At 37.3% G+C, this 26,824-nt stretch overlaps 5 protein-coding genes and 1 non-coding gene across 9 annotated transcripts; 2 read left to right on the forward strand and 4 right to left on the reverse strand.

The window, feature by feature from the left end:
* Positions 1 to 191: 191 nt before the first annotated feature.
* LOC111496821 (E3 ubiquitin-protein ligase UPL5-like) lies at positions 192 to 4,855 on the reverse strand. 2 transcript variants are annotated; one of them, XM_023147346.1, is made up of 4 exons: positions 2,722 to 4,855; positions 1,297 to 1,617; positions 1,028 to 1,152; positions 192 to 774 (listed from the first exon to the last, which is right to left on the reverse strand). In XM_023147346.1, the coding sequence occupies exons 1-4, from the start codon at positions 4,631 to 4,633 to the stop codon at positions 511 to 513; spliced, it is 2,622 nt and encodes an 873-aa protein (XP_023003114.1). In that variant the 5' UTR covers positions 4,634 to 4,855; the 3' UTR covers positions 192 to 510. The 2 variants fall into 2 exon arrangements, with proteins under 2 accessions (XP_023003114.1, XP_023003113.1); XM_023147345.1 differs by having other exon boundaries at positions 1,028 to 1,617.
* A 4,091-nt stretch (positions 4,856 to 8,946) lies between these two features.
* LOC111496781 (U-box domain-containing protein 4-like) lies at positions 8,947 to 11,131 on the forward strand. The gene is made up of 2 exons (XM_023147297.1): positions 8,947 to 10,534; positions 10,642 to 11,131. Exons 1-2 carry the CDS (start codon positions 9,218 to 9,220, stop codon positions 10,702 to 10,704), a joined length of 1,380 nt encoding a protein of 459 aa, XP_023003065.1. The 5' UTR covers positions 8,947 to 9,217; the 3' UTR covers positions 10,705 to 11,131.
* A 256-nt stretch (positions 11,132 to 11,387) lies between these two features.
* Positions 11,388 to 18,355, reverse strand: LOC111496779 (inositol transporter 4-like). Of its 2 annotated transcripts, none has more exons than XM_023147294.1 (7): positions 18,270 to 18,355; positions 14,068 to 14,288; positions 13,929 to 13,999; positions 13,380 to 13,715; positions 13,199 to 13,306; positions 12,500 to 13,108; positions 11,388 to 12,409 (listed from the first exon to the last, which is right to left on the reverse strand). In XM_023147294.1, the coding sequence occupies exons 2-7, from the start codon at positions 14,201 to 14,203 to the stop codon at positions 11,942 to 11,944; spliced, it is 1,728 nt and encodes a 575-aa protein (XP_023003062.1). In that variant the 5' UTR covers positions 14,204 to 14,288; positions 18,270 to 18,355; the 3' UTR covers positions 11,388 to 11,941. The 2 variants fall into 2 exon arrangements, with proteins under 2 accessions (XP_023003062.1, XP_023003063.1); XM_023147295.1 differs by lacking the exon at positions 18,270 to 18,355 and adding an exon at positions 14,616 to 14,933.
* LOC111497517 lies at positions 15,987 to 16,078 on the forward strand. Its single transcript, XR_002720620.1, has one exon. It is a non-coding gene; the product is annotated as a small nucleolar RNA SNORD96 family (small nucleolar RNA).
* On the reverse strand, positions 16,385 to 18,559 carry LOC111496780 (pentatricopeptide repeat-containing protein At4g16470). Its single transcript, XM_023147296.1, has 2 exons — positions 18,270 to 18,559; positions 16,385 to 18,069 (listed from the first exon to the last, which is right to left on the reverse strand). The coding sequence occupies exons 1-2, from the start codon at positions 18,386 to 18,388 to the stop codon at positions 16,773 to 16,775; spliced, it is 1,416 nt and encodes a 471-aa protein (XP_023003064.1). The 5' UTR covers positions 18,389 to 18,559; the 3' UTR covers positions 16,385 to 16,772.
* A 153-nt stretch (positions 18,560 to 18,712) lies between these two features.
* LOC111496984 (scarecrow-like protein 13) lies at positions 18,713 to 21,817 on the reverse strand. 2 transcript variants are annotated; one of them, XM_023147584.1, is made up of 2 exons: positions 21,711 to 21,817; positions 18,713 to 20,764 (listed from the first exon to the last, which is right to left on the reverse strand). In XM_023147584.1, the coding sequence occupies exon 2, from the start codon at positions 20,591 to 20,593 to the stop codon at positions 18,947 to 18,949; it is 1,647 nt and encodes a 548-aa protein (XP_023003352.1). In that variant the 5' UTR covers positions 20,594 to 20,764; positions 21,711 to 21,817; the 3' UTR covers positions 18,713 to 18,946. The 2 variants fall into 2 exon arrangements, with proteins under 2 accessions (XP_023003352.1, XP_023003353.1); XM_023147585.1 differs by lacking the exon at positions 21,711 to 21,817 and adding an exon at positions 21,516 to 21,704.
* Positions 21,818 to 26,824: the final 5,007 nt, after the last annotated feature.

Genomic DNA, 26,824 nt, shown 5'->3' on the forward strand with positions numbered 1-26,824 from the left:
CTATCCAGAGAAAGGGGAAGGAGGAAAGAAAAAAAATAAAAATTAAAAAAAATTAAAAACATACATTTTAATTAAAAATAATAATATCACATAGTAACAGAAAAGTGGACAGAAGTACTAAGCCCAAAATAATGTTAAACTTCAATGACCAAATAAGTAATTTGCCTAAACTTCATGTGAAGATAACGGGATGGGGAACTATACTGAACTCTTCTATAATGAACTTATACACACAACGGAAAAATACTTACAGTTGAGAGTTAAAGTTGCAATTAATACAAAGAAATCCATAAGAGTTAGCGTAAGAGAAAATTCTTCCTCTTGGGTACCACAATTCTGGACACTGAAAATTAGGAATGACATTTTATTGAAAATTAACTAGGACTATAAAACCTTAGAAGCTGCAATAAAAGTCTGATCACAAAACACGGGCATGGCCATTCTTATCTGTGGATTCTGTACAAGGCCAGAACAAAAATATGTGCAAACAAAATCCAAGCAAAAGGGGGGTTACCATGTACCAAAGCTACATCCGACGTGCTCTTGAGTGATAATTTGAAGGCGACTTTTCATGATAGACTTGGTGGGGTACGGCGGGAAGCACAGCCGGAAAAAGCATGTATGAGAAGAAGGAAGATGATCACATGGAGACGAAGACTTGTAAATGTAGAGCTTTGAAGCCAAGCCTTTGAAACCCTGGACTGGAAGGTATTTGACTGAAGTCCAGAAGAACAGAAGATTCTTCCTCTGCTCCAGTGTCATCCCGGACACAATCTGCAGATGAAATATAGGGAGTTCATAGGTTTCATTCACTAACAGAAGCTGCGTACTTGCACATTCAGAAATTGAGATGCCATCATTCTTAATAAAGTTTTCACTCACTAGCGAATTGCTGTGAAAGATAATGCATAAAGGCACAAGATTGAAAGGAATGTGAAGTTATGGGATGCAATAGCAGGCAAACCGGGCAAAAGTAAACTAATCAAGAAGCTACCAAAAAGTAAAAACCAATTCTAGAAATGCATACCTTCCAAAACCAGGATATCTGGAGATCATTTTCTTTGTAGCCATTGTATTCGGTGTGCACCTTCCAATCTTCAACAGAGATTGCACTTTCACTCCCATATAGCATCCAATCAAGATCTTCAGGCTCTAGGTTTTTGAAAAAGCATTCGTGTAATATTTTGTCAGAAAGTATATCAGTAAAACCACTTGCAAAATGTGATATCTGCTCAGAGACAGATTTCATGAAGCGGTTCTCTATTAGAAGCTTAACATATTCCTCACGATTCTTACTATTGACAACCATGTCTTTGCCTCCTGGGCAAAGGTCCAGAACATTTCTTGTTCCTAGCTCCTCGAAATCATAAGTAAATGTAAGTCCTAAAGCATCTGAATCAACAATATTGGCGTCCATATCAAGAATCTGCTTACAGCTATTATATAAGTATGGATCAGCATCTCGTATATCCTCCAAGGAGATGCACATTCCAGCCAATTGCAAGAAAAAAACACGATCAAAGACAATACCAATTTGCACTTTATGCATCAAAGCTAGTGCAATAACTCTGCCAGAAAATTTGAAATAATTGAGATGCATAGGGTCCACCTTTGAAGCTGCAACATGTAATCATTACAGGTAAAGATAAGAATAATTTGCGTCTAATGTTTGCATCACATAATTTACAAACAGAACCATAACCGAGTAGAAGCACAATCCAGTAATGAACCCTAATGTCTAGGATGAAAATACAAATACAACTTCCCACATACTTTATATTGCTGTACTAAAAGAACTGCTTTTATTTCTTGTTGAGATTAAGACTTATTATTAACAAAGAATAATTTTCAAATTTCTTATTCTTCAATTATAGTAGTAAAGTAACACCTGCATTATAAATGGGAACAAGACATTCAATCGAAAGCAAGGAAGTTAAAGTATGGGGTGCAGGTAATAATTCGAAGGAATAGCAGATCATGAAATCAATCAAAGAGTTGCCTTTTGCTTTTGACATGATGAAACCTTTCAACCAAGTTGATCTTTTGGAATTTTTCATCGGAAAGAGATATCTTATCTCTTTGGCAGTACCTTTGAATTTTTGGGATGAAATCACTGTCTTTTATCCAAAAAAGAAACCTTTCAACCAATGCATTACCGATCACTTTACCTAAGATTAATGACTTGAATCTAAAAAGGAAGCTCATAACAAATTTTCAGTTTTCTAGTTATCGTATTTCTGCCTTTCCCCAATGTTATAAAAAGACTAAAGGAAGCCTCGAGGCTTTACTCTTGAAGAGGCAAGGAGGAAGCCTTGAGGTGGTATGAGGCATATGCATCAATTCTAATGAAAAACACTATAAGAATCCTATATTTGGGTGAACAAGTAATGCTAAACAAAATACTTATATCAAAAAGTATATACATCAAAACTTGCTCCTGCACACGATAAAAAAAAGTCTTCTGATGGGCCATGGATAACCTCAATAGTTTTCAGTAAAATTCAATCACATAAATGATAAACCTATATAGTCCATTGACATGGTTGAAAACAGCAGTTTAAGCATCACTTGGTCTACCTGTCATACTTGGCAAAAACAACTAAAATACTAATTAAAAGTGAAAAAACGTTTGGCAATGTATGGCATTCAAGGTCACTTATTTGCATCAAGAAGACGTATTAAATGAAACACGCTATTAAAGAAATATGTCAGTAAACTCACCAGGGTTGGGAAAGAATCTTCTTCGGTCATTGGGACATGCAACAAAAAGGGCATTTTGTGGGTTAAAAATAGCCTTGCTGACCAGAAAAAACCACTCTCGCAAGACACCAGGCCCTGTAGCTTCCTCATTCTTGAATTCCATAAAGAGTCCATGGCGTAGAGCCTCAACACTTGCATTTGAGATGTACTCAAACGATTCTTCCAACAATTGGGACCTATCAATCAGCATTTCCTGCAACTCCTCGTAATCTTCTGTTGGCTCTGGAAACATAAGCATCGACAAATGCCTTCTAGATTCAGAATTCATTACATCCTTTTGGCAAAGAATCCATGAGTAATCATCGCCTCGTTTTGCAAATCTCACAATAAGCTCACAAATAGAAGATTTCCTTGGCTTCATGATTGTCCAAAATTCTTCTTCAAGACCCTGGAAGAGATGGGAGGTGCTGTTCAATTTTTCTAGAATTGCAAGATATTGAGACCATCCAGGATATGGGATTACATGGTCCCCCTTTTCTTTGTCAACCAAGAAATTTTGCATTTCTTGAAGGCACATATCCATCTTTTTCAACAAACCAAGATATATATTATAAAGAAATTCTCCCTCTTCACCATAAGAAGGATCTCTATAACCTCCCCTATACAGAGGCACACGCTTGGAGCAATGAAAACTCAGTTGTCCTTCAATTGCTTTGTGCAGAGGAAGTGAAAATGCTGTAAAATCACGAATATCAGTCGCAGAAGGCCCTGCACTTGTGGGAGACCGTATACTTGAGGACAAATCGATGGACAATTTATTGGCTAACTCATCAACAAACGGAATGAGTTCGAGTGTTTTGATGGGTTCCCTAACACTTTCTATACATCTCATCCCGCAAGCAATTGCATCAGCCTCCAATAATGAACCCAGAGTACTTCGGCATAAAACATATAAACTATCCTCCGGATTATCTCTCCTAAGCAAATTACAAAATTCTAATGCTATAATCGCACAACACTTATGCAACTGTTTGGAAACTGAATGGCGAAGCAAATCCATAAAATGCTTAATCAGATTATCAGCACACTCTTTATTACCTTTCATCGGAGACAAATAAAGCATCACTAGCGCAGCTGGGGCGGAGAGGGACAAGAAAATTTGGAGTTGCTTAATTGTCTGATCTAAGTCCGTTGCCGTAGCCAAACTTAAGAAATCAGTCATCGAGGTAGTGATAATTTCCAAAGCAGAAAACACAGTTTCGCCCCTATAAAGTCGTAGAATCAACGAAACCATATCGTCAACAATTTGCCAAGCCTTCGGATGCTCCGTGCTTCTCATGCGGCCAACCAATTGCAACTCCGCATTGTTCTGTATCGAACACTCGAGGAGTGTCTGTTCGTGCCGGAGTTGCCTTCCTCTATATATTAATCTCTGCTCGAAAATTGGTATACGCGTAATAGCTTGAATACGTTCATGAAGCGACATCACAGTATCGTTAATATTTGCAAGCATTACCATAGTATTCCCAGCGGAGATCGTTCTAACAAAAAATTGCAACTCGCACGAAGAGGGAATGGGCTCTGGCGAGGTTTCTGCCACCAAAGAGGTCGAAAGGGCATCAAAATCCCGACGCTCACAGTCGGTGCTAGTCCCTTCACCGAGCCGGCCGTCAGAAGAGCAGTCGATCACACACGTCTCGCCCCTCTTCATTCTGACAGAAACTAAGTTAAACAAGTGAACGTCCTCGTCCTCGTCCTCGTCATCATCGTCGAAATTGGGAGAATATTCATCTAACTTGCGCTTGGATGAGACGCAAGGATGACGATGACCCTGGGAATGGTTGCGATTAAGCTGATAGTGATCGGCGGCGTTGGGGCTGCTGCTATTGATGTGGACGTGATCGACGTTGGTAGGAAATTCGGCGATAGACATTGAAGGTGGGCAGCCACCAGACCACCATGTAAAACAAAAGGACCAAGGTCAAAAACAAGAGCACGAAGAATGATTCGGCGGTGGAGAAGAGAAGCTCGGCGTGGGGGCAAGCGGCGATGGGAGAAGATCGGAGAGAAAGTGAAGAAACAAACGAGGAAGAAAATTGGAGTGGTTCACGTCAGAGGCGTCACTCCCAAATTTTATGCAAATTATATTTCCAAACTTCCCAATTCATATGCGATAATCAATAAACTTTACTGTAACGTAAATAGTTTTAGTAGCTGTATGGCCCTGATCTCTCCACGTCATCCTTTAAAGTCTCTCTACAAAACAAACTTCCGGATTTGAAATTTCCTCCTAAATCGTTTAGTTTTGATTGAAACCGAGAATAAATCAGTGAAGTCCTACGCCACTACGACTAATCTACACCGTCCATTGTTTTATTCTCTTTTTTTGAAAAACAATTGAATTTTACCGTGTCTCCCCCTTATTTGCCATTTTCCCCTCTTTTAAACTTTTTTATTTTCATTAATATTAATACCTTTCCAATTTCTATTAAATATACCATAAGACGGGGTGGGACCCTCAACCAGATCGATTCCACCTATCACAAATTACTCTCATTTTTTTTTATTTTCTTTAGAATTTTCATTAAAGTAACAACTTAGAAATTTAAAATGAAATTCTCATGTTTGGAATGTCTCAAAATTCAAGCCTAATATGATTCGTGGGCGACAAATTGAAGCCGATTAAACAATTTTCTATCTCAAATTTGAAAAAAGAATCTCTTTCGGCTTCTCTTCATGTTGCGTACATTCACATTCAATTGGCCTACTTTTTCACCTTATACTCGAGCTATCGTCCAATCCAACAATACCCCACCTTCGGTAATTTATTCAATTTCCACAAAACCAAACATGTCGAACAAAATGACTAAATTTGAATATCTCTGGCAGCATTTCTCATCCAAAATCACGTCATTCTGAGTACATCTCAAATAACGTTTGAAAGTATTGTATGCAAGGTACATTCGTGTGAAAGTCGTGAATTGGGCTGGTGAGAACAGAAGCCCAATGGGCTTTGATAAATGGGCCTACAGTAACCCAGCCCAATGAGACCACCCCGTTTCATTCTTGGCAAATTGGAGACGCACCCAAATAATACCATCTATAATACCCATTTATTCAATAGCTTTAAATACTAACATTTTTTTTTCATTTCTCCATATTTTCTCTCCATTTACTTTCAAAATTGAATTATTTTTATAATTTTTTTTTTTAGTGTATAATAGATTATAAGAAAATTGCAATCTAGAAAACGAATACATTTCAATTATTTATGAATTATATTTCGATATTAATGACTCGGGAAATTAATTAAATTAAATTAAATTAAATTAAAAAAGAGTGGGAATAATGAAAATTAAATATTGAATTGAAGTATAGGGAGAAGTGTGAATATTAAACGGGGAAAAGTGAGGTTGACTTTAGGAGGAGAATTAAATGGTGGAAGGAAGGAGGTTGAACAACTCAATATTAAATGAGAAATGGAAGATTTTTATTTTTGGGGAAAATAAAAATAATTAGGTTAAAGAATAATAAGAAAAAATCAGAGCCAAACATTATTGATTCTGTCTTTTTAAATGCACCAAACATTACTTACTTACCCACCTGAATCACCGACTACTTTACCATTTAAAATAAAAATAAATAAATAAAATAAATATATATATATATTTAATTTGTGGTTGTGATTGTGGTTTACTATCTTAATCCTAGTGTTGATTTTTTAAGTGCCATTGTTTTTTTATTTTATATTTAAAGAAATAAAAAGAAAATAAAAAGTTTCATTGGACTAAGTTTGTTTTCATGTCTCGTCTTTTGATTTATTTTATTTTAAAAGAGATCCACTTTTTGAAATTGCCTTTTTCTTTGTTTGTCTTCTTTATCTATATTCTTTTAGTAAAAAATAAAAACAAAACATTATTGCTCGTGTTCGTATTTTTATGATCTCCATTAATAAAATAAAAATAAAAAAAAAACATTTATATAAATCTATTAATTATTTATATAAAGTTTTCAAAATTTACCAGACCCATCAATGGTTTCTAGAAGCATTGAAAGATCTAGAACCAAAAAAATTGAGCTAAAGTTCCGAAGTGGCATTGAACAAACCCAAGACTTTTGGAGCCACACATTTAATTATATTAATCCTCCTTTCCCTACCAAACCTTAACGTCGTTCAACTGTTAAAAAGTAATCAAACAAAATAATTAAAAAATTTAACCATGGTTTAAATGTTTACATTTTTTTAAAATCAAAATCTAATACATATGTTTTTTTCTTTTTTTTAATTGTTATCGTAATCAATAAGATAAGGATAAACCTACGTTCTTCCGTATTATAATTAAAAATTAAAAAGTATTGATAAATAAAGGTTGAAAAATCAGATACGACGTATGGAATCCAAAAATGGGCGCAAATCAAATTATAATCTAATAATTTAAATGTTTATTAATTACACAAGTGTCTAATCAAAGTGCAATTAGGGTGATTGACAGCTAAGCATGTTGGCCCATTACCATAAATTAAATTAAAACTACTTAATTTTATAATAACTATTGTTTTCGGCACTTAATCTGAAACGGACACAATTTATATTTAATGCCCCATTGGTTGTATCATCACCTTGGAAGTGTGCGGGCTAAGAAATCAATATCACCAACCATTTTATTTTATTTTTATTTTTATTTTCCTCTCTTAACGTCATGAAAATTAATATATTAGTCTTGTTTGTGTGTACCTTTTTTGGGGAAACAATCTCCCACCTAACCTCTATAGTTAATATTAATGCCTGGGAGATCTTTATTTTTTTAAAAAGGATTTTATTGATTTTTTTTTATTTTTTATTTTTTTTTTAGCGTAAATGGGAATTAATTTAATGGAGGATACATCATGCCTGCCCTTTGTTGGGAAACCGGCCCTCCTCATTTAACCATCTATTTTCTATTTTAATATATTTTCTAAAAAAAAGTTTATATAAGTAATTTTGATAAAAATATGTATTTAATGATTTGCAACAACTCCCCTTTTCTCACGTAATGAGTAGTTAAAATTTGATTTATTTATTTATTTATTTGGAATTTTTATTTGCCGATATTAAAGCCGGTGGTGAACGAGCAATTTGAGGACCAAATCGTAGTATTGACTTTGGAAAATTCCTTCCGCCGCCAGGCACGTGTGCACAGCCACTCCACGGCACGTGAGCCTGTTAAAAAAATTAAAATAAAAATGGAAGAGTACACAAACGAAGCGTGGTCGTGGATCCGGTACGGCGTAATGTTGAGCCAACACGTGTTATTTTCACCACTAAAGTTACAGCTGTATGCTGACAATTGTCGTGAGCCCCCATACGCGATTCTGCCACGTAATACCCACACACATACTGTGTGGATCCCGCACCCTCACCGTAGCCGTAGCTCTCTCGCAGGTCATAAATAATAATAATAATAAATAAATTGTACAAAAGGATAACAAATATATCACGCAAATTTTATTTTAAATTCGTACGCGTCTATTTGAAATTTTGAATATATATATATATATGTATATATAATTTCAATTTTACACATCCATTATTTATTTTTATTATTTATAAATTGTCTTTTCACCTGTGATGGACACGACACTTCATAATTTCATAGACAGTTATTTGCCTATATGGTTTCTACTTCTATTAATAATAAATATTTTTCGATTAATTGACATAAAAAATTGTAGATTAGTAATACATCAACAATTATTAAATATGGACATTATTATTCGGTTCAATTTATCTAATATTAATCAATTAAGATTTTTCGTTTTAAATAATTTAGAGAATTTCAAATGAATGTATATAAACCAATCATAAAATTTTAATTTTATATTTATTAAATCCATGAATGAGTTTTTTTTTTTTTTGTTGATAAAATTGAATGTGGAAGGAAGAATACGTTGAACACAAAATTGGGTAGTTAAATATTTTCTTAAATGGAATGACATAAAAGCCACGGACTTAAAACTAATAATTTAAGCAAACTAATATTAGGAAGGGCATATTTGTAATTCGGGAGCTGAAACGATGCTGACTTGCCGGCGGTCCCACCGAGGGAATCCATACCCCACAAGAGAGCTGTCTAAGCCAAAGACGAAAGCAGGCGCCACGGAGCTGTGACCGTTGTCACATCAAACCCTCGTCCCTGCACAAATGGATGGCCGAGATGAGTCTGATCAGATAAGTCGGGCCCCAAGTTTCGGTTATTAAAATGGGCTGTGACGATTAGAACCATACAAGGCCTTGTAGCTCTATCGAAACCCAGATGCCGAAGCTTGAGTAAAGGCGCTCAACAACGACAACAACAACACACACACAAAGCAAAAATACCTGTTCCGTTCCGCCATCAGATTCCTTTCTTTCTCTCTCTCTTTCTTTACTTTTCCGGCCATGAAATTTTCCTGAGAAACAGACTCAAATTTTCGCAGTCCTTTCTGTAAGTTGAATTTTGGGGTTTTTGAACAGAGGTTTTTCTTTCCGCTTTTGGAAATGGTGTCGATTGAGGATTCTCATTCGAGTTCTAATCGGTTTCCTTTGGGGAGGAATTGTTACAGTCCGTCTTCTACAACTTCCAGTAAAATTAGTAGGAACATTGGCCGTTCTATGCGAACTATTCGTTCCAATTTCTTTCAAGATGATAATAGTTGTACGTTTAATGGGTCGGTGGCCGGGAAATCAGGCTGCGTCTCTGAGAATCTCACTGATTCTGTCATCGACATCAGGCTTGGCGAGTTGGCATCGCGCAGCCCTAAGTGGGCTAGCCAATCATCTGAACAGGAAGAGGATTTTCTTGAACTTTCTCATGCTTTCAGTGATTTTTCTGCTTGTAGCAGTGATATTTCGGGTGAGTTGCAGAGACTTGCGAGCCTACCGTCCATGGCGGTTGTTTCTAAAAGAGAAGGTGGAGATGCTGAGACTGAGCCTGAGCCATGTTTAGGGTTTCTGCAGAGGGAGAATTTCTCCACTGAGATTATTGAGAGTATCTCGCCCGAAGATCTGCAGCCGACTGTCAAGATCTGCATCGACGGGCTTCAGTCATCATCAGTTGCTGTGAAGCGATCTGCGGCGGCTAAGCTGAGGCTTCTGGCGAAGAACCGGTCAGACAATCGGGTACTCATTGGGGAATCCGGCGCCGTTCCTGCTTTAATTCCTCTACTTCGATCTACCGATCCATGGACACAAGAACACGCTGTAACCGCCCTGCTGAATCTCTCACTCCATGAGTCTAACAAGGTAATCATCACGAACGCTGGAGCCATTAAGTCACTGGTTTATGTGCTCAAAACCGGCACCGAAACTTCCAAACAGAATGCGGCATGTGCTCTGATGAGCCTCGCTCTGTTGGAGGAGAACAAGACTTCGATTGGGGTTTGCGGGGCCATCCCACCACTGGTATCTTTACTGTTGAATGGATCGAATAGGGGGAAAAAGGACGCGCTCACGACGCTCTACAAGCTTTGCTCCATCAAGCCGAACAAGGAGCGGACTGTTACCGCCGGAGCTGTGAAGCCATTGGTGGCGCTGGTAGCGGAGCAAGGGACGGGTTTGGCAGAGAAAGCGATGGTGGTTCTGAGTATCCTAGCTGGGATTCAAGAGGGGAAGGATGCGATTGTAGAAGAGGGTGGAATTGCTGCGCTTGTGGAAGCAATTGAAGATGGGTCAGTGAAAGGAAAAGAGTTCGCGGTATTAACACTCTTGCAATTGTGTGTTGACAGTGTGAGAAATAGAGGGTTGCTCGTAAGGGAAGGTGGAATTCCACCTCTGGTTGCACTTTCTCAGACTGGAAGCGTTCGAGCAAAGCACAAGGTGATTACCCTAAACCGATTAGTCAGAGTCTCCAATTATTTCACGAACTCTTTAACTGATTCTATGAAATGAACAGCTCGTTGATGCAAATTTGCTCATTTTTGCAGGCGGAAACGCTTCTGGGATACTTAAGAGAACCAAGACATGAAGCATCCTCATCAAGTCCTTAAAAACAGAAGGCTTTAGATGGGTTTTTCTTAGAAGGTAATTGTATTATTAAGTAGTGGTTTCGTGGTTGCTGTATATAGGGAGTGGTTTTTGTTTTTGTTTTTGTACAGCGTGGTTGAGAGAGAATGTTGGAGGAATTGTGATTGTAGAAGGAAGTAGTGTTAGTAGTGCAGTTAGTAAAGCCAAAAACTGACGGTTAGAGAAGAAGATGTATGATTGTTAACTAGGTTCTGGGATATCCTATACTTTTCCATTTTGCTAATAGTGGAATATCACTTGGTTTGGTTTTCTGTGTTTGGGGATTTGATGAAATTCTGATTGGGTTGCATGTGTCTTGTCTTGTATGGGTGAACCCAAATTCTGTGGAACTCATCTTCTTGTTTTACATCTTTAAGCTGGGAATTGCACAAATTTTTGCATTCTTCTTCACTGTGTTGTATACTGAACACAAGTTAATATCTCTGCTTGTCCTTCTCATGGATTTTGCTTGAAACTTCGCTTGTGTTCAGTGGTCTGAAAAGCTTGGGAAGTTCATACGACATAATGGATAAAAACAATAGGAGAAAAATCTGCCTTATGTATGTCAAAAGTAGTAGAGAAGTTTGAGAAATTAGGCGGAGGGAAGGAAAATGGATTGTTTGTGCATTCAAGATGATTAAAGAAATGGATGAGATGGGTAAATTGGCATGGCTTTGAATTTTCATGAACATAAACCCATCATCTCTGTCGAAGGCCACAAGCTGTGCTCTGTGGGATGCCCCACCATAGATTTAAAAATATTTTGTAGGGTTTAAGTCTCTTACTGCCTCTTGTCGTTTAGGAGTGAATTATTAGCGGGCAGAGCAGCAGGTATGTTTTTTCTACATGACCCGAGTGTCGGCGTCCTTCAGCTGAAGGGGTACCCTTCCAAACTCTTTCATCCAGAGTAAAACAATAATGAACCTCGGTTGTTTTCCAGGGTGAAACTGGAGTCGGGATGCATATGAACTGTTGTAGGACAAAATGTTAGTTAATTAGCCTAGTTTAATGCCTTTATTAATCAGTTCTTAATTAGTTGTTGTTGGGCTTAATCTCAAATGTGAGCATCAGAGTCTTTATAAACACAAATTCAACCAAAAACCAGTAACAAGAACACACACAAACCATAATTTATTCCAACTTATTAAAAGTTTCTCACAAGGAACACCAAAAGAAACATTTAGTTAGTTATAAATCAAAGTTCGCGTCAATTCTGAAGGATTATTGTGCAGAAACTTCCCTCTGGTCTCTGCTGCTCTTATATTTCTTCCCTTGCCTGAGGAGCTCTTCAACCTCTTCGAATTGCAGCCCTTTAGTTTCAGGTACCAAGAAATAGATACCAATGAGTCCAAGAAATGAGAATCCTGCGAACAGCAGGAATGTACCAGCGGCCCCAAGAGCTTCCACCAATGTCAAAAATGTCTGACTCACAATCAGATTCGAAATCCAGTTTGAAACTGCAGCGATTCCTCCTCCGGTTCCTCTGTATCTGAGTGGGTAAATTTCAGAGTTCAACACCCAGGGAACTGTTCCCATTCCAGGTGCGTATGAAATGATGTAAAGCCCCATCACCACCACAGCCAAGAACCCTATTTTGCTCGGGCAGCCTTCCGTGAACCATACTCGGTGCTTCGACCGACATGAACTCCTCACATCCTTTGTCAAATCCAAGCATGCTCCAGGAAGATACTGATAATCAGTATCATTCAACATATGGCTGTTAATTTGTTACTGTCACTGGAATGAAGAATTTAAAGTAATAAAGAAGCAGGCGTTCACCTCACTATCTCCATTGGCACAGAAGCCACATTGTTGCTTCAAACATGACATGCAATTCCATGAAGATGCATCTGGAGCTGAGGCATAAGCTGAACAAGTGGAGTTGCTTCCGAAGTGAGAAGATTCCAAGGCGTTGACGGGCGGAGAGTGATGAGCAGATTGGAAGAACACTCCAGCCAACACCACAAGGCAGGTGATAATCCCTATCATCGAGATGAGCATAAGACGTCTTCTACCATATCTGTCAACCGATACCATGCTAACAACGGAGCCAGCAGCGTTGAGAAAGGAAGTAACGAGAGAAAGCGCCATGGCTGTCGTATTGGAAGCATATCCAGCAAACTGGATGATGGTTGGGCTGTAGTACATGACAGTGTTGATACCACAGAACTGCTGAGCTACTTGCACCATGATCCCGGCGTAGAGCCCTCTTCGGACGATTTGGTTGCTCAAAGCACCTTTCACTTTGGCTATGATACTGCCATCTCCAATAGCTCCTTCTTCTGCCTTTTCAGTCTCCACAGATTCATGCAACAGTCTCATCTCATCCTCAACTTGATCAGCTGGATAGATTTTCTCCAGTATGGCTCTTGCTTCATCTACTTTATCCTGTTCATCACCATAAATGCGATCAGTAAGTTGAACAGTCTACTGCTACTCTTGTTTGAGGAAAAAATGGTAGCATTTTAAAAAGTTAACCCGTCTGTAAAGCCACCTAGGAGACTCAGGCAGCGATAACATCAAAACAAACTGAACCAGAGGTGGCACTCCTGCTACTCCAAGCATCAGACGCCATGTTAACTTGGTCTGCAACACAGACTCATAAGAACTCAAGTTTGAACTTAGAACACAAAAATCAAAAAAAGAAGATACATTTTACCTTAGTGAAGGCCAGGTTGATTAAATAGGAAAGGAATTGCCCTCCTGTAATTAGCAAGCCATTAGTGCTAACAAGAGCACCCCTAATTCTAGCAGGGGAAGCTTCTGATATGTAAAGAGGAGCTGTCATGGACGCCATTCCGACCCCGAACCCAACTATAAGTCTCCCGACGATAATGAAACCGGGAAAAGGAGCAACAGCCATGACAATTGCACCAAGGAAGAACACTACATCAGCGACTATAATCGCCTTTTTTCGTCCAAATTTGTCATTCATCCAGCCACCTATTGCAGCACCCACGATAGCACCTGCTACAGCCATACTTACAATGGTTTCCTGTGCATGTTTGGGTGAGAATAAGTACATGTAACAGCTCAAGCACACCGTTATCAAATATTGTTCGCTTTGGCCCGTTACGTATTTGCCGTCAGCCTCACATTTTAAAACACACATTTTAAAACACGCTTGGTAGAGAGAGGTTTCCAGTTCTCCTCTCCAACCAAGGTGGGTCTCACATTACTAAAAGAGACATAAAACCAGATAACTTGCCTGTAGCCATGTTTTCCTATCAACAACTTCAAAGTCCTCTCTGATGTAGAGCATAGCCCCAGAGATCACACCTGCGATGCATTGCAATCAAATGGTAAATAACATCATTGAACTACATCATGTCAAGGTCGGGAATTACCAGTATCGTATCCGAAAAGGAGACCACCGATCCCAGCAGACAGAGCAAGGCGCATAATGTAAGGTGTCTTCCATGTTGTTTGCCAACACTCTAAACACTCTGCCTTGTCTGCCTTTGCAGCACCTCCTTCCACCATTTTGACTCGATCTCTTCAAGAGTCCCTACTGACTCCAGAGGTTCGTAATAACAGATGGGGGAACCTTAATATTTTCAAAAACAGCCTGCACGGGAATAAATCGAGTTCTTTGCAGCCGTTAAACAAACAAACGAAAATCAAATCAATATCATCTAATATTCAACCAATTGTGTTCTTATAGACCATAAAATCCATAAAAAGTCATCACTCTCTGATTGTACATTCTATTTCAGCAGCTTACAATTAAATGCATGGGCGTTTTCTGATCCACTCTGTCCCATGATTTTATCGATTCACTCAACAAGCTTCGTATGAACTTGGTTATATCTCAATATGGAAACACAGTCAGAGCTATCCAATCCAATAAGATAAGTTAGGCAGCAAGAAGAGAGACAGAGAAAATGAATCATACCAATAATTCGTGTGAGTTTGGGGTTAAACACAGCAGAAGAAGCAGAGAGTAGAAGTGGGTGTTCTTGGAAAGCAGAGGTAATAAGAACATATATATAAATAGGAAGCTAATAATAGCGATGGAAGTAGTTACGTGAGGCTAATCGCTTTTGATGGGTCTGTTTTCTATTTTAAAATCACTCAAGATAGAATATATAAATTCATGGTCGGAAGTTCGTGTTTTGAACTGCCGGCATTTCAAACTTCCCTTCTTCGTCGGAGAGGACAATGGATGTCGCCCACACCAACCCATCTTCATAAACTTCCTTCCACCCACCAATATCTGGTTATTCCACTCTTCTGCTTTTTATTTTTCCTGGTTTAATTCTGTTATTTTGAATTTGTTATTAATTTATATTCCAATTCCTAATTTGCATTTTCCTTATTTTAATTATTCTAGATTTTCTGGATTATGATGAATGAGGAGAAATTGGTCGGAGAAGGTAAAAGCCTAAAACCTACTCTAAATTGAATGCATACCCCTAACTCGTGAGGGAAAAAAATGATATATTTTTATTAATTTAATTTAAAATGTTTTAACTCGGATGGACGATTATACCCCTGCACTTGAAACTGCGTAGCCCTAGACAATTCTAAATCTAAGGGCTGGGATTTGTTTGTATAAAAATCCAACGGTTTACAATTTCAGCGTCTTCTTTATATTCTCACCATAGACCGCACTTTCTCTCAAGAACATTCATAGCTCCGCCCTGGTCCTCTTGCGAGCTCTGAGTTAAATTCTCTTCTCTCTGTTCATAAGAATAATTTGTTAGTTTCTTTTTAGATGCTCCTTTCTGATATATGTGCTTTGTTTATGTTGTTCGATTTAGATGATTCTTATTTTTTCTTTGAAAGTTTGTGTTTGTGGGTTTTAATGCGATGGGGAACTACTTCGAGCAAGATTTTTACTCGGAGGAAGCAGACTGGCTTTCCTTTTCAAGGAGATCCTCCGTAATGGATGGTTTCATATTCCATCGTCATTGCCGTTACTATCTGGGATTGGCCTTGAGACATTCAATTATTTTTTTCGTCACTGGAATTTCTGTTTCAATTTTGATTCATGGCGTTGTTTAACTCATTGTGTGTGGCGGGGGATTTATGATCCAATCCCTTACTTGATTTGGAGCGAACTTATTGATGTTTGTATAGTGCCAAAGTTAACGTCACAAAGGAATTTCAGTTGACGTTGATGGCTCCTCTTTGGAGCTTCCGTCGACTGGTGGTATCATATTCCATTGCCTTGTGGAGCAGCGTTGCTGCCTTTACCATTTGGGACTGGCCATGAGACCAACATTCTTAGATTTTTCTTTAAAATCTTCATGCCCAATTGCCAATGCCAATGACGATATCGCTTAACAAAATACCATCTTTCGGGACTGAATAGCTTTTTCTAAGCCTTGCTGTTAATCCGCTATTCCGAGGCATCCAATTTGGCCATGAAATTTTCTCTGTTAAATGTTGCTGGGATTTCTTTGTTTTCATTTTCTTTTGCAGATTAGAAATCTCTTGGAAGAATGGACAAGTTTTGTTCTTCATCGTCATGACATGTTTTTGGGATGTGGTTGTGATCTGGGTATCCTCGATCTTCTTCCGCTTACGAAAGCTGACTTCAATGGATGTTTCTTATCATAATTACCAGGCTTTACCTGATGTATATCTCTCAGAACAGATACTCAAATTCAAACTTTTACTCTTATTTGCTTCTTATCTTCATCCAAGTTCATTATGATCATTGTCAATTGTTGAAACATGTCAACTCAATGAACAATTATTGAATTTAATCCATATTACGAGAGAAAAATCATTGTTTTAGCCACAAAACTCTGTTCCTTTCCTAAAAGCGCGGCTGGTTAGTATACAAGTTCTGTAGTACTACCAATGACATCCTAAAAGGTATCTTCCCAACTCCTTTTAGCAACAGAATGATCCTATATTGTAATCCAGTTATAATTCTATTTCGTTGGATCGACCTTACAAAAAGAATTGTCTCTCCTAAACATAAATTCAAGAACAAAATCTAACCCTAGCTTGATCATATGAATGGATGTCCTAATAGACGGATATGCCAAAAGATTCAGAGTGATGCTGTGAATGGATTATCAGAACACACTTTCTACAATTAGTTTTCACTTAGTTCAGGAATAGAGCCTGCATCCTTTAAGATCGGAGTGATGCTGTGAATGGTTCTATAAATCTCAACAGCCTGTTTGTGAGATTTATCACTTTTAACAAAAAAGTGAAACTCCCTTTGAATCTCAATTCTGCTGTAACCAGGTTCCTTATTCATTCCTGATTTCTTCATCATACATCTAATCTCCGCAACATTATCCCACAAGCCAGACGCCGCAAACCCATTTGCTAAAACCACATACTTCCCAGCGTTGCTAGCATCCAATGCCAAGTAATGTGCTGCTGCATGTTTCATCAAATCTATGTCTTCGTGAACCTTACAACCCCCGACCAAAGCACCCCATATAACAGAGTGCTCCTTGCAAGGTGCATCGACAACAAAATCATATGCCTCTTGCAACCTCCCAGCTCTTGCGAGAAGATCCGCCATGGCAGCATAATGTTGCCCTCTTGGTTCTATTTCATACGTCGTCTTCATCAAGGACAAGTATCGCCATGCTTCCGATACAAAACCCCCATGACCACAAGCAGTAAGAACCGCAAGGAAAGTAACATAATTCGGTCGGTAACCTTCATTTATCATACTATTGAAGGATTCCAAAACTTCAGAAACTCTTCCATGGTGGCCATACCCTGATATTAAAGCAGTCCATGTAATCACATTCCTAGTTGAAGATTTGTCAAATACCTTATGACCATCTGATATGCTACTGCATTTGAAGTACATATCTACAAGGGCACTAGACACGACAACATTGTCGCCGATTTGACACTTAATCAGAACTCCATGAGCTCTCTTTCCATGTTCCAAAGAAGCTAAGCTAGCACAGGCTCTGATAACTGATGCAAAGGTATATTGATCAGGTATTAAACCAGTTCGTCTCATTTTAAAGTAAAGCTCCAATCCAACTTCTCCAAGCCCTTTTTGTACACATCCAGCAATCAATGCATTCCATGAAACCAGACTGTTATCCAGCAACTTCTCATGAAGAATATATGCAGTTTCTAAATCACCTAATTTGGCATATAATATCAGCAGTTTGGTTTTGAGATACTCATTGGGTAAATGTCCAACAACAACCATTTGAGCATGGATTCTTTTTCCTTTCATATACTCTTTCCTGAAAATGCATTCTTGTAACAGAAGGCAGTAAGTTTTGGAGTGAAATTGGAAAGGCATACTGCACAAAAGTGCAACGGCTTCGGACAATCTCCCCGTTATACATAGGCTCCTAAAGGTTCTATCCCAGGAGGAGGAATCTTTCTGATGTGGCTTCACCTGAGACCTGGAAGTTTCTAAGGATAGATTAAAACCCTAAAAACCCAAAACCCTAAAAATGAAAAGAAGGTTTGCGATTAAATTTGATCAAGCAGGAGATACTTTTAAGTGTCGAACAGCAGAATTCTTAGGGCAGCATATAAAATTATACATAACAGGCATGTATAAGAAAGAATTAAGAGGAAATGAATAAGGAAAGCTGAAAACCTGTCGTTGGCGTATTCAGATTTATGCCGACGACGAATGGTCGCGGTTGCGCCGGCTACAATCGACTTGGTGAACAGATGAATGACGCCGGAAGAAGAAGACCGACCACAGAGGCGCATTCCAGCATTTCGAAGAAACAGAACAGGGGAGGCTTCAGATGGGACATTCGAAGGGAAGACGGCGATACGAAGAAGAGAAGCTGTGGCGGCTGGGAGACGAAAAGTCCAATTTGCAAATAATCGCCATTGGCGGTACGGTAACGCCCGGGTGCAAAGTAAAGTAGCGCTTGCTTGGGCTACATTAAAAGAGTGCTCAAAATGATGATAAAAATGGTTTTAATTATTTCTTTATATATATATATTTATTTATTTATTTTGACTTGCTTTGAATTATTAATCTAAGCAGATAATTATAATGCGGGTTTCCAAACGACAAAGCAGGTAAAGACTCGAGGACAAAATTCTTTCACCAACGTTTGAAAATTTACAGCAAGTTCGATGATTTGGGTTCCTGTCTCTCTGTTCTACAAACAGTAAGAGCGTTGAAGACCTCACATTCTCTATAAATCTAAAGGGGTCATCATCGTTCAATGCTCTAAAATGTTGTAAAGAAAGAGCTCGAGAGAGGTATTTTCCACCATCTATCTAATAAGCAATTGGATTCACAGTTTCTGGATATCATCTCCATGCCGAGGAGGTTGCCATTGCTCGGTTTTTCCAGCCAAGGTTGAGAGCTCCTTCCGCTTCTAGGAGTCTGTAGTTCTCGTTGTAATCCCTCAACAAATTCTTGACGGCTCCAGTTACAGAGGAGCTCATTGGATATTGAGTAAAGCCAGCCATTTTCATTCTCATCATCCACTTCCCATGGAGTTCATGACGTTCTACTCTTTCAAATCCCTCACATGCTACCATGTTCACTATGTCTCGGGCAACACAGTGCTGCTCTGCCCTGATTCGTTGCTTGTCGTCTCTTGAACGAGCTACGTCTATTGACTCGAACATAGCAGTATAATAGTCCAGCGTCTCTATAAAACGTAAAAAGAACGGGGATGTGTTGGTGTTGGATTCCTGCTCAACAATAGTTACTACCTTCGGTGATAGACTCTTAACCAGCCTTAGAAGACGATCTCGATGGTTCTGTGTGCTCACGCTCTCATCTGGCATGTGGTGCAAGGCATATGGAAAATTTACAGCCAAGGCTTCTTCAGGTCGTATTCTAAGATCACTGTGCTCGACCTTGCAACCAGACATTGCAGCAGCATGAAATTGGAAGGGAATTCCTTTAGACTGAGCCAGTAGAGCTAGCTTCTGTCCCACAATTTGAAGTCCCCCTCCCCGAGCATGAGCTGATTGGGAATCATCCACACCCGTAATGCGAAGAACTGGGGGTCCACCAGGTCGACTGGCAAGATCCTCAATGAGAGGTATATACTGACTACCCTGTGCAATTTGAAAATCAATGATGTGGATTACGGGTTCATTTACCATAGCCTCCCAAATGAAAGCATTTGCAGATGTGTAAGCAAATTTGAAGTATGGGCATATCTGGAATAGAATAGACATATAGGACATAAGTTCAGAGCTTGACGGCTCTTCGCACTTTAGGGCCTTGTATATTGCACTTCCAGATCGCTCCAACCTCGCTCTGAGCCCTTCCAACAAGTAAGCTCCCAACCTCTGGGCTGGATCACCAGAGACCGAAACCATTTGCCCCAAAACATCCATAAACGATGTCGCCGCATTTAAATCAGCCTCATGAATTGCTTGAGCACACCGGATAAGTGTGTCTCGAAGACTTAGTCTAGGAATTGTTTCGATCATTTGATTCCAGTTCCACCTTGCCATTGAAGCATCTCGGTTCTCCCCACCCCTGAAAGAACAGTAGCAGCTATTCACAATATCAGTTTCTGGCCCCAACAAAGAAATCTCTAATTCCTTCAGCTTGTGCTTTAATTCATAATCATCATCAGTTACCGAGCATCCACTTTGCGGCGATCCACATGTGTTGTCAAAGGAATGATGTTGATCAGAAGAGCAAGTTTGAGACCCTTGAGGTGAGAAGGGGCTCCTGGAAGACAGAACACTAACAGCAGAAGGGGAATTACAGGCGCTCAGATAAGCAGTAGCCGGGAACGATTCGAGAGTAAAGAACTGATCCTTATAGGAAGAAGAAATAACACTGTTTCCCTGACTGCTTGCATCGGGAGAGGCATTGTTTTCCAAGACGTGGAAATGAGATAAATAGAAAGAATCCATCCCTTGCACAGACTGGTGATACATCTCATGGATCACAGATGAAGACTGACGATTCGGAGATGCTTGCATCTAGTAAGAAATGAGCCCACGGCCGGAAGATCTTCGCTACTAGCGGTTGGTATTGTACGTTTCTATGAACTTCTAGTCAGATATTTTAGGTCTCAGAAACCTTTAAAGACCAGTTGTTAAAACATATTGCTTTCTTTATGGTAAGACGTCGAATCGCAGAATCCCCAAATTCTGCAGTGAACAGATAAAAACTCAATACTGCAGGTTCCAAATTGATAAGATGCTTAAAACAAATTACACCTTACACAATCAAAGATGCATGAATATAAAATACTGGGTAAAAAAACTCAAAAGTTCTCAGAACAAGTTCTTCAAATTGAGTCCCAATACAAAATTCGGTGCATATATTAGAAGATCTAAACTAGAGAAAAGTAATGAAATACTAAAAACATAAAGAAGATAGAATCTCTCTTTCATTTCAACTACCACAGCGAACAATCACAAAGATATTTGGATAATCGTAGCGAGATTTTTCACTCGAATAACTAGCTCTTCACATAATAGACAATGATCATACCAAAAAAAACATACGCTTAATTCTCCAAGAAAGTGCCACAGCTCAAACGAAAACTAAACAAGGGAATGGAAACAAAAATAACTTGTTAAGCTGGTTCTGTAAATTAGAAGAAAACCAAAAAATTGATTTCGTGATTTCAGTTTCACAGACTCAAAAAGGCTAAAAATACTCATCAATTGGTGGTAACCTCGAAACTACCACGTTCTATAAAATTAAAAAATGATGAACAAACGAGAAAAAAAAACTCGGAAAAGGAAGAAAGCAAACACATGACGCGTTTTCAATAAACTCCAGAACGCAACGAACGAGTAAATTTACAAATCCAAGAGGAGAAGAAGAAGAGTTCATCCACTTTCGACACCAAAGACGAATAGAAGAAGAAGATCTTAATCAAAAACAGCTCACCGTACACCAAATTAGAAGTCAAACTCACAAATCAACACCAACCCCAAACATTTATCCATATTCATCAAACAAAATAAAACAAACTCCGAGCTGAAAGTGATGGCGACGGCCAGAATCTCCCGCCGGCCGCCCAGTAATCAGTAAAAATGTTGAAAACAGAAGAATTCCAAGACAGAAGAAAAACAATTGTGTAACTTTGATCGAAGAGGGCTCACAAACACAAAACGCTCGCTGTGCAAGTTTTGCAAACCGAAGTCTGAAGAACATGTGGCGAGAGCAATGACAACTAAACAAACCGGCCTAGTCCCATCGGTCTTTTAAATGGCGGTTCATCAAGCCTACCCCTACCGTACTAACGTAATTACGAAAGTACCCTTGCTTAAATAGAAATATTTCCTTGCCTTACCCCAAACTTTTTTCCTTCTTTTGTTGCCAGTTCCTCCCATCCTTATTTCAACGGACAAAATTCAACATTTATTTTTACAAATACAAAGATAATTAATTATAATTATATTATTTATTTTTTTATTTTTCTTGACTCCCATAATTAATTCCCGACCTATTTCAACGACCTCATGTTCAACTCCCACGTGGCTCCTTCATGATTTTTTTTTTTTTTTTTTTTTTTTTTTTTGCAATTCCGAGTTCAAAGTTGATATAATATAAGATCAATTTGAATTATAATCCATCAAATTTTAGTGGATTTTAATATTTGATTTTTTTTGTTTGACAACATGTGCATAAATTATGGATAAGATATAAGTAATATTATTATAATTTTGTTGAGTTTGTATTTTTGAATGGATGGACTATTTCAACCAAAAAAAATATAGTAATAAATAATTGCAATTTATAATAATGTTATTACGTAAGTATGACTTATAGTTGATGTCATAAAAAAAATAGTTGGATATGAGGGCTCTTATTATTATTTTTTTTTATTTTTCTTTATAAACCTTATTTTATTATTATGCATGGTCTGAATTTTGTCATGTATTAAGTTATTGTTTGGTTTAGACATTATAGTTAGTCAAAGAAAAAAAAGTAGTTTGGTCAAAGAGGTTGGAATTCAAGTGCCTTCTGATTTCATAAAGTTGGAGATATGTTAATTGTACTAACCATTTGTGAAATGTCCCTTCATTCTCAACTAACTTTTGTTTAATTATTTATTTTTATAATATATCATGTTGGAGGGATAATGACTTGTATTGATACCATTCAAATTAATACAACTATAGTTTAATTTAAATTATTAAACTTGTAGACTTTGGGTTTTAAATGTTTATTCTTTTAGTGGTGGTCTTCAATCAAAGATTTTAAAAACACCTACTTTACTAATTTAATCTCATCAAGTTTGATATGTTCTTCAAAAGCCGCTTTCCAAATTTAGATTATTTGGGAGGGTTTGTTATATGATATTGTCCACTTTCACTTTGAGCATAAGTGTTTGGGCTTCCCAAAAGGCCTCATACCAATGGAGAGTGTATTCTTAGATTATAAACCGATGACCATTCCCTAAATTAACCGATGTGGGACTTTCATCATCCAATTAACCGATGTGGGACTTTCATCATCCAACACCTCCCCTCGAACAAAGCACGCCTCCCCTTAATCGAGGCTCGACTCCTTTGGAGTCTTAGTCATTTTTGACTGCCTTCGTACCTTCGAGGAGGCTTGACTCCTTTTGGAGTCCTTTGTTCGACATTTAAGAATTTGCCAATCTATTGACACGGCTAAGTTTAGGGCATGGCTCTGATACCATGTTAGACGAACACGACTCTCCACAATGGTATGATATTGTCCACTTTGAGCATAAGCTCTCATGGCTTTGCTTTGGGCTTCCCAAAAGGCCTCATACCAATGGAGTTAGTATTCCTCACTTATAAACCCATGATCATTCCCTAAATTAGCCGATGTGGGACTTTCATCATCCAACAGGGTTAACTTAAAATTATTATGTTGTATCTTTTTTTTAATATTTATGCAACATTTTATATCATACATTATGGAAAAATATATATCTAACAACTCAGGTCCACCGCTAATTTTGAGCTCTTCATTTTTTAAAAGATTTTCATACTCTGGTAAAAAGGTATATTTTTAAGGTTCAATTGATGCTAACACTCTTTCTTTCTCCAATTGACATGTAACCTCCCATCTACTTCTCCAACATCTTTGCTGTCATAGGTGTCTTGCTCTGTACCATTTATAACTGTTTAAACTTACTCCGATATTGTTTGTTTAGCAACCAAGCAAGTAGAACGCGTTTACAAAAAATACTATTATGTTCATGGTAAATGGAGAAAACAAAGAATAATTTCCAAATTGGAAACGAGAAATAATAAAAAGAGTCGTCGGACCCAACTGAATGCAATGCAAAACGACAGCGTATAAAGGATGAGTCGTGAATTGACGGTGGGGAAGAAGATGAGTGTAAGCGACAAAATCAGGGGTTTGGTTTGACGCGGTTTCTTAGAATGGCAATTTCGAAATTAAGTAACAAATTAGGGCGTTTAGTTAAAAAGCTCTCCTCCCAAGAAACGTATACGCGCCTAGGGATCTGCAAAGAAGCAGCATGCAATTTGGTTTTTATATCCATCCTTTTTAATTAGTGACATGGCATTTTCGAAGGTTCAAATACATTTCCGCGGAGCAGCGATCCGGTGGTGCACGGTGTAGGTTAATACTTCATTCAAGATAAATTTCTATTTAGAAATTTAAAGAGAAAAAGAAAAAGAAAATGGTTGTTTTCGGTCCAATCATGGCTATGGAATTTTCTTTAATTAGCAAATTAAAAGAGTAATTTAAAATGACGTGGCATACACTGCCACCGCGAAAAGAAAAAAGAAAAATAAAAAGATTAAAAGTAATATTAATTTAGGAGGTGTCCAATTTAATGTAGTTCGTCAGGGTGAGAATTTGAGAGTGCTTTTTTAACTTGCAAACGTGTGTGGAATTATCTTTTGCTTTTGTTTGTTTCACACAAAAACAAAACAAAACAAAAAGCTCATAAATTGACGAGTGTGTGGATAATGCATTAAATTGGTAATTATTACGTGGCACAATTTTAAAAATATAATAATACATATTTATTTTCAAAGTTTTTATCACTAAATTCAGGAAATTATAGCTATACGAATTAAGAACTGATATTTTAATTTACAAATTTGAAAATAGTAATCTAAATATTTAAGTGAGAATTTGGTTATGAGACGCGTTCCAAAATTACTTTATTTTTGTAAATTAAAAGAAAAAAAAATCAAGATATGCTCAAACCTCTTTTTAAAAAGGAAAAATAGTTTACTTTTTATTTAATTGCTTTCACATATGACCCTTTTTGCAATCCCTTTCAAAATAATTGCTAGCGTTTTGTAAGTTTTAATTCAAAATAATATTAAAAAAAATAACTAATTAAATGAAAAAAAATTCCTAAAACTAAATTTGAATAATGAAAAAAATTGACCATTTATAAATCCATTAATTTTTTTTAATAAAAAATTAAAATATTTATTTATGTTAAGTTGCAATTGAAATGCTTGAATTTGATTCGGGTAGTCCAATAGGAAGGACCCGTACCGAAACTTCGATCAAAGCCCACAAAATTTAATGGGCTTTGAAGATCATGGCCCAATTTAGAAGGATTTGATAGCAAGGCCCAAACATATTGCACTGGCGGTATGGGCCGTGGCCCAAAAATATGTTTATTTTATTTTTTTAGTAATAATAAATAAATAAAACTAAAGGATTTTGAACACAAATTTGCAACAAAAAAGTTGATTTAGGTGTTGATATATGTTAAAATTTGGCTGGCTTTGTTTGTCTGTTGGAATGTACAAATCCAAATAAAGAACAAAGTGTTTGGACAGATTTGGTCGGTTGTGTAGCTACTGAACTTACCACTTGTCATTATATATATTTTTGTATGATTTGGTGTGACACCATTAACTTCAAATAAAATTGGAGTTCCATTTTATTGGTCATCAAAATTCCCAAATAAGGATAACCATCTACCCCTTTATTTTAATTATTCATTCTATTACTTTTCTATATAATATTATTAACGTGAATATAACTCAATAATAAAATATTAAACTTTTCAACCCGATATAACCTAAGCTTTAACATTTTTCTAACTAATCAAATGATTAATTTTTTTTTTTTTAATGTTTCATTTTATTTAAAACTAATTTTTAAAAAAGCTGCAATAAAGAATGGTCCATATTTTGTACGGACAGGCATGTGTGAGTATATGAACTACTTTATATTGTGCAACTATTAATTTTGTGTCGAATAAATATAGTAATTTACGAGCTATTACGAGCTAAGAGATTACATATCTACTAAATAAATAGCATTTGGAGACAAAATATATATTTTTAAAATTAAAAAAAAAATTGGAAGAGGGTTTGAAAACACAATTATTTCCGAAAATGCCATACAGCAAAGGAATATGAATGGGGTTTGAATTGTAGTCAAATTATGGAGAGAAAACCAGCGAAAAAGAGTACTCTAAAGGGAACTTTACACAAAGCTGATTAAAACTTTGAATTGACAACTGAAACTCAAGAAATTGAAAAAGAAAAAGAAAAAGAAAAAGAAAAAGAAAACCCCAACAATATTTGGGCTCCATGGTCCACCCTCTCTGCAAAAATAAATGATTATTATTTAATTAAAGGACAAATATATATATATATATATATAATATATATAATTAATAAAAATACCCAGTTGAGATTAAGAGTATCCCTTATATAGTAAGAGTGGTTGAGTGGCACTTACATAGAACCATGCTTAATTAGGGGATGCTGTTGGGGTATGGATTCATAATATAATAATATTGTTGATTAAAATAATAATTAATAGAGGGTGTAATGCCCAATACAAATGGATATAGTAAAAAAAAAAAAAAAAAAAAAAAAAAAAAAAAAAAAAAAAAAAAAAAAAAAAAAAAAAAAAAAAAAAAAAAAAAAAAAAATGCATGGCACGGCACGCCTTGTCTTGGAGAAAAAGAAAAGAAAGGGCGTCCCTTTATTTCTTTTCAATCTTTCGGATTACGAAGCCCAAAAAAAAGAAGAGAAAAATAATGGAGAGAGTGGGGGGTGGTGAGGGGGTGAGGGGCTGGGTGAGTGCTTTTGAAAGGGGGGGGGTTTGTTGAAAGTGGTATCAGAAAAGAAGCATCTAATCCACCAGCTTGTTGTGTGGGTATCTGCAGCTTTGGCCTCGGCATGCCATTCTCAGCCAAATGCTTGCAGACAAAGGCACGTATTCTGAGACACCAACAAACCCCCTTCCCCTCTTCACTACACATT

This window comes from Cucurbita maxima, unplaced genomic scaffold (assembly GCF_002738345.1).
Source record: "Cucurbita maxima cultivar Rimu unplaced genomic scaffold, Cmax_1.0 Cma_Scf00023, whole genome shotgun sequence".
Lineage (NCBI taxonomy): Eukaryota > Viridiplantae > Streptophyta > Magnoliopsida > Cucurbitales > Cucurbitaceae > Cucurbita > Cucurbita maxima.

Coding starts and splice junctions, on each gene's coding strand:
- LOC111496779 (XM_023147294.1), bottom strand. CDS start 14,203: ATGGTGGAAGGAGGTGCTGCAAAGGCAGACAAGGCAGAGTGTTTAGAG. Junction 13,716..13,928: donor ATAGGAAAACATGGCTACAG/GCAAGTTATCTG, acceptor AAACATGCACAG/GAAACCATTGTAAGTATGGC. Junction 12,410..12,499: donor GTGCCAATGGAGATAGTGAG/GTGAACGCCTGC, acceptor ACTGATTATCAG/TATCTTCCTGGAGCATGCTT.
- LOC111496821 (XM_023147345.1), bottom strand. CDS start 4,633: ATGTCTATCGCCGAATTTCCTACCAACGTCGATCACGTCCACATCAAT. Junction 1,618..2,721: donor AAGATTCTTTCCCAACCCTG/GTGAGTTTACTG, acceptor TACATGTTGCAG/CTTCAAAGGTGGACCCTATG. Junction 775..1,027: donor AGATATCCTGGTTTTGGAAG/GTATGCATTTCT, acceptor TTTCATCTGCAG/ATTGTGTCCGGGATGACACT.
- LOC111496781 (XM_023147297.1), top strand. CDS start 9,218: ATGGTGTCGATTGAGGATTCTCATTCGAGTTCTAATCGGTTTCCTTTG. Junction 10,535..10,641: donor GCGTTCGAGCAAAGCACAAG/GTGATTACCCTA, acceptor TCATTTTTGCAG/GCGGAAACGCTTCTGGGATA.
- LOC111496780 (XM_023147296.1), bottom strand. CDS start 18,388: ATGCGCCTCTGTGGTCGGTCTTCTTCTTCCGGCGTCATTCATCTGTTC. Junction 18,070..18,269: donor TCTGAATACGCCAACGACAG/GTTTTCAGCTTT, acceptor AGAAACTTCCAG/GTCTCAGGTGAAGCCACATC.
- LOC111496984 (XM_023147584.1), bottom strand. CDS start 20,593: ATGCAAGCATCTCCGAATCGTCAGTCTTCATCTGTGATCCATGAGATG.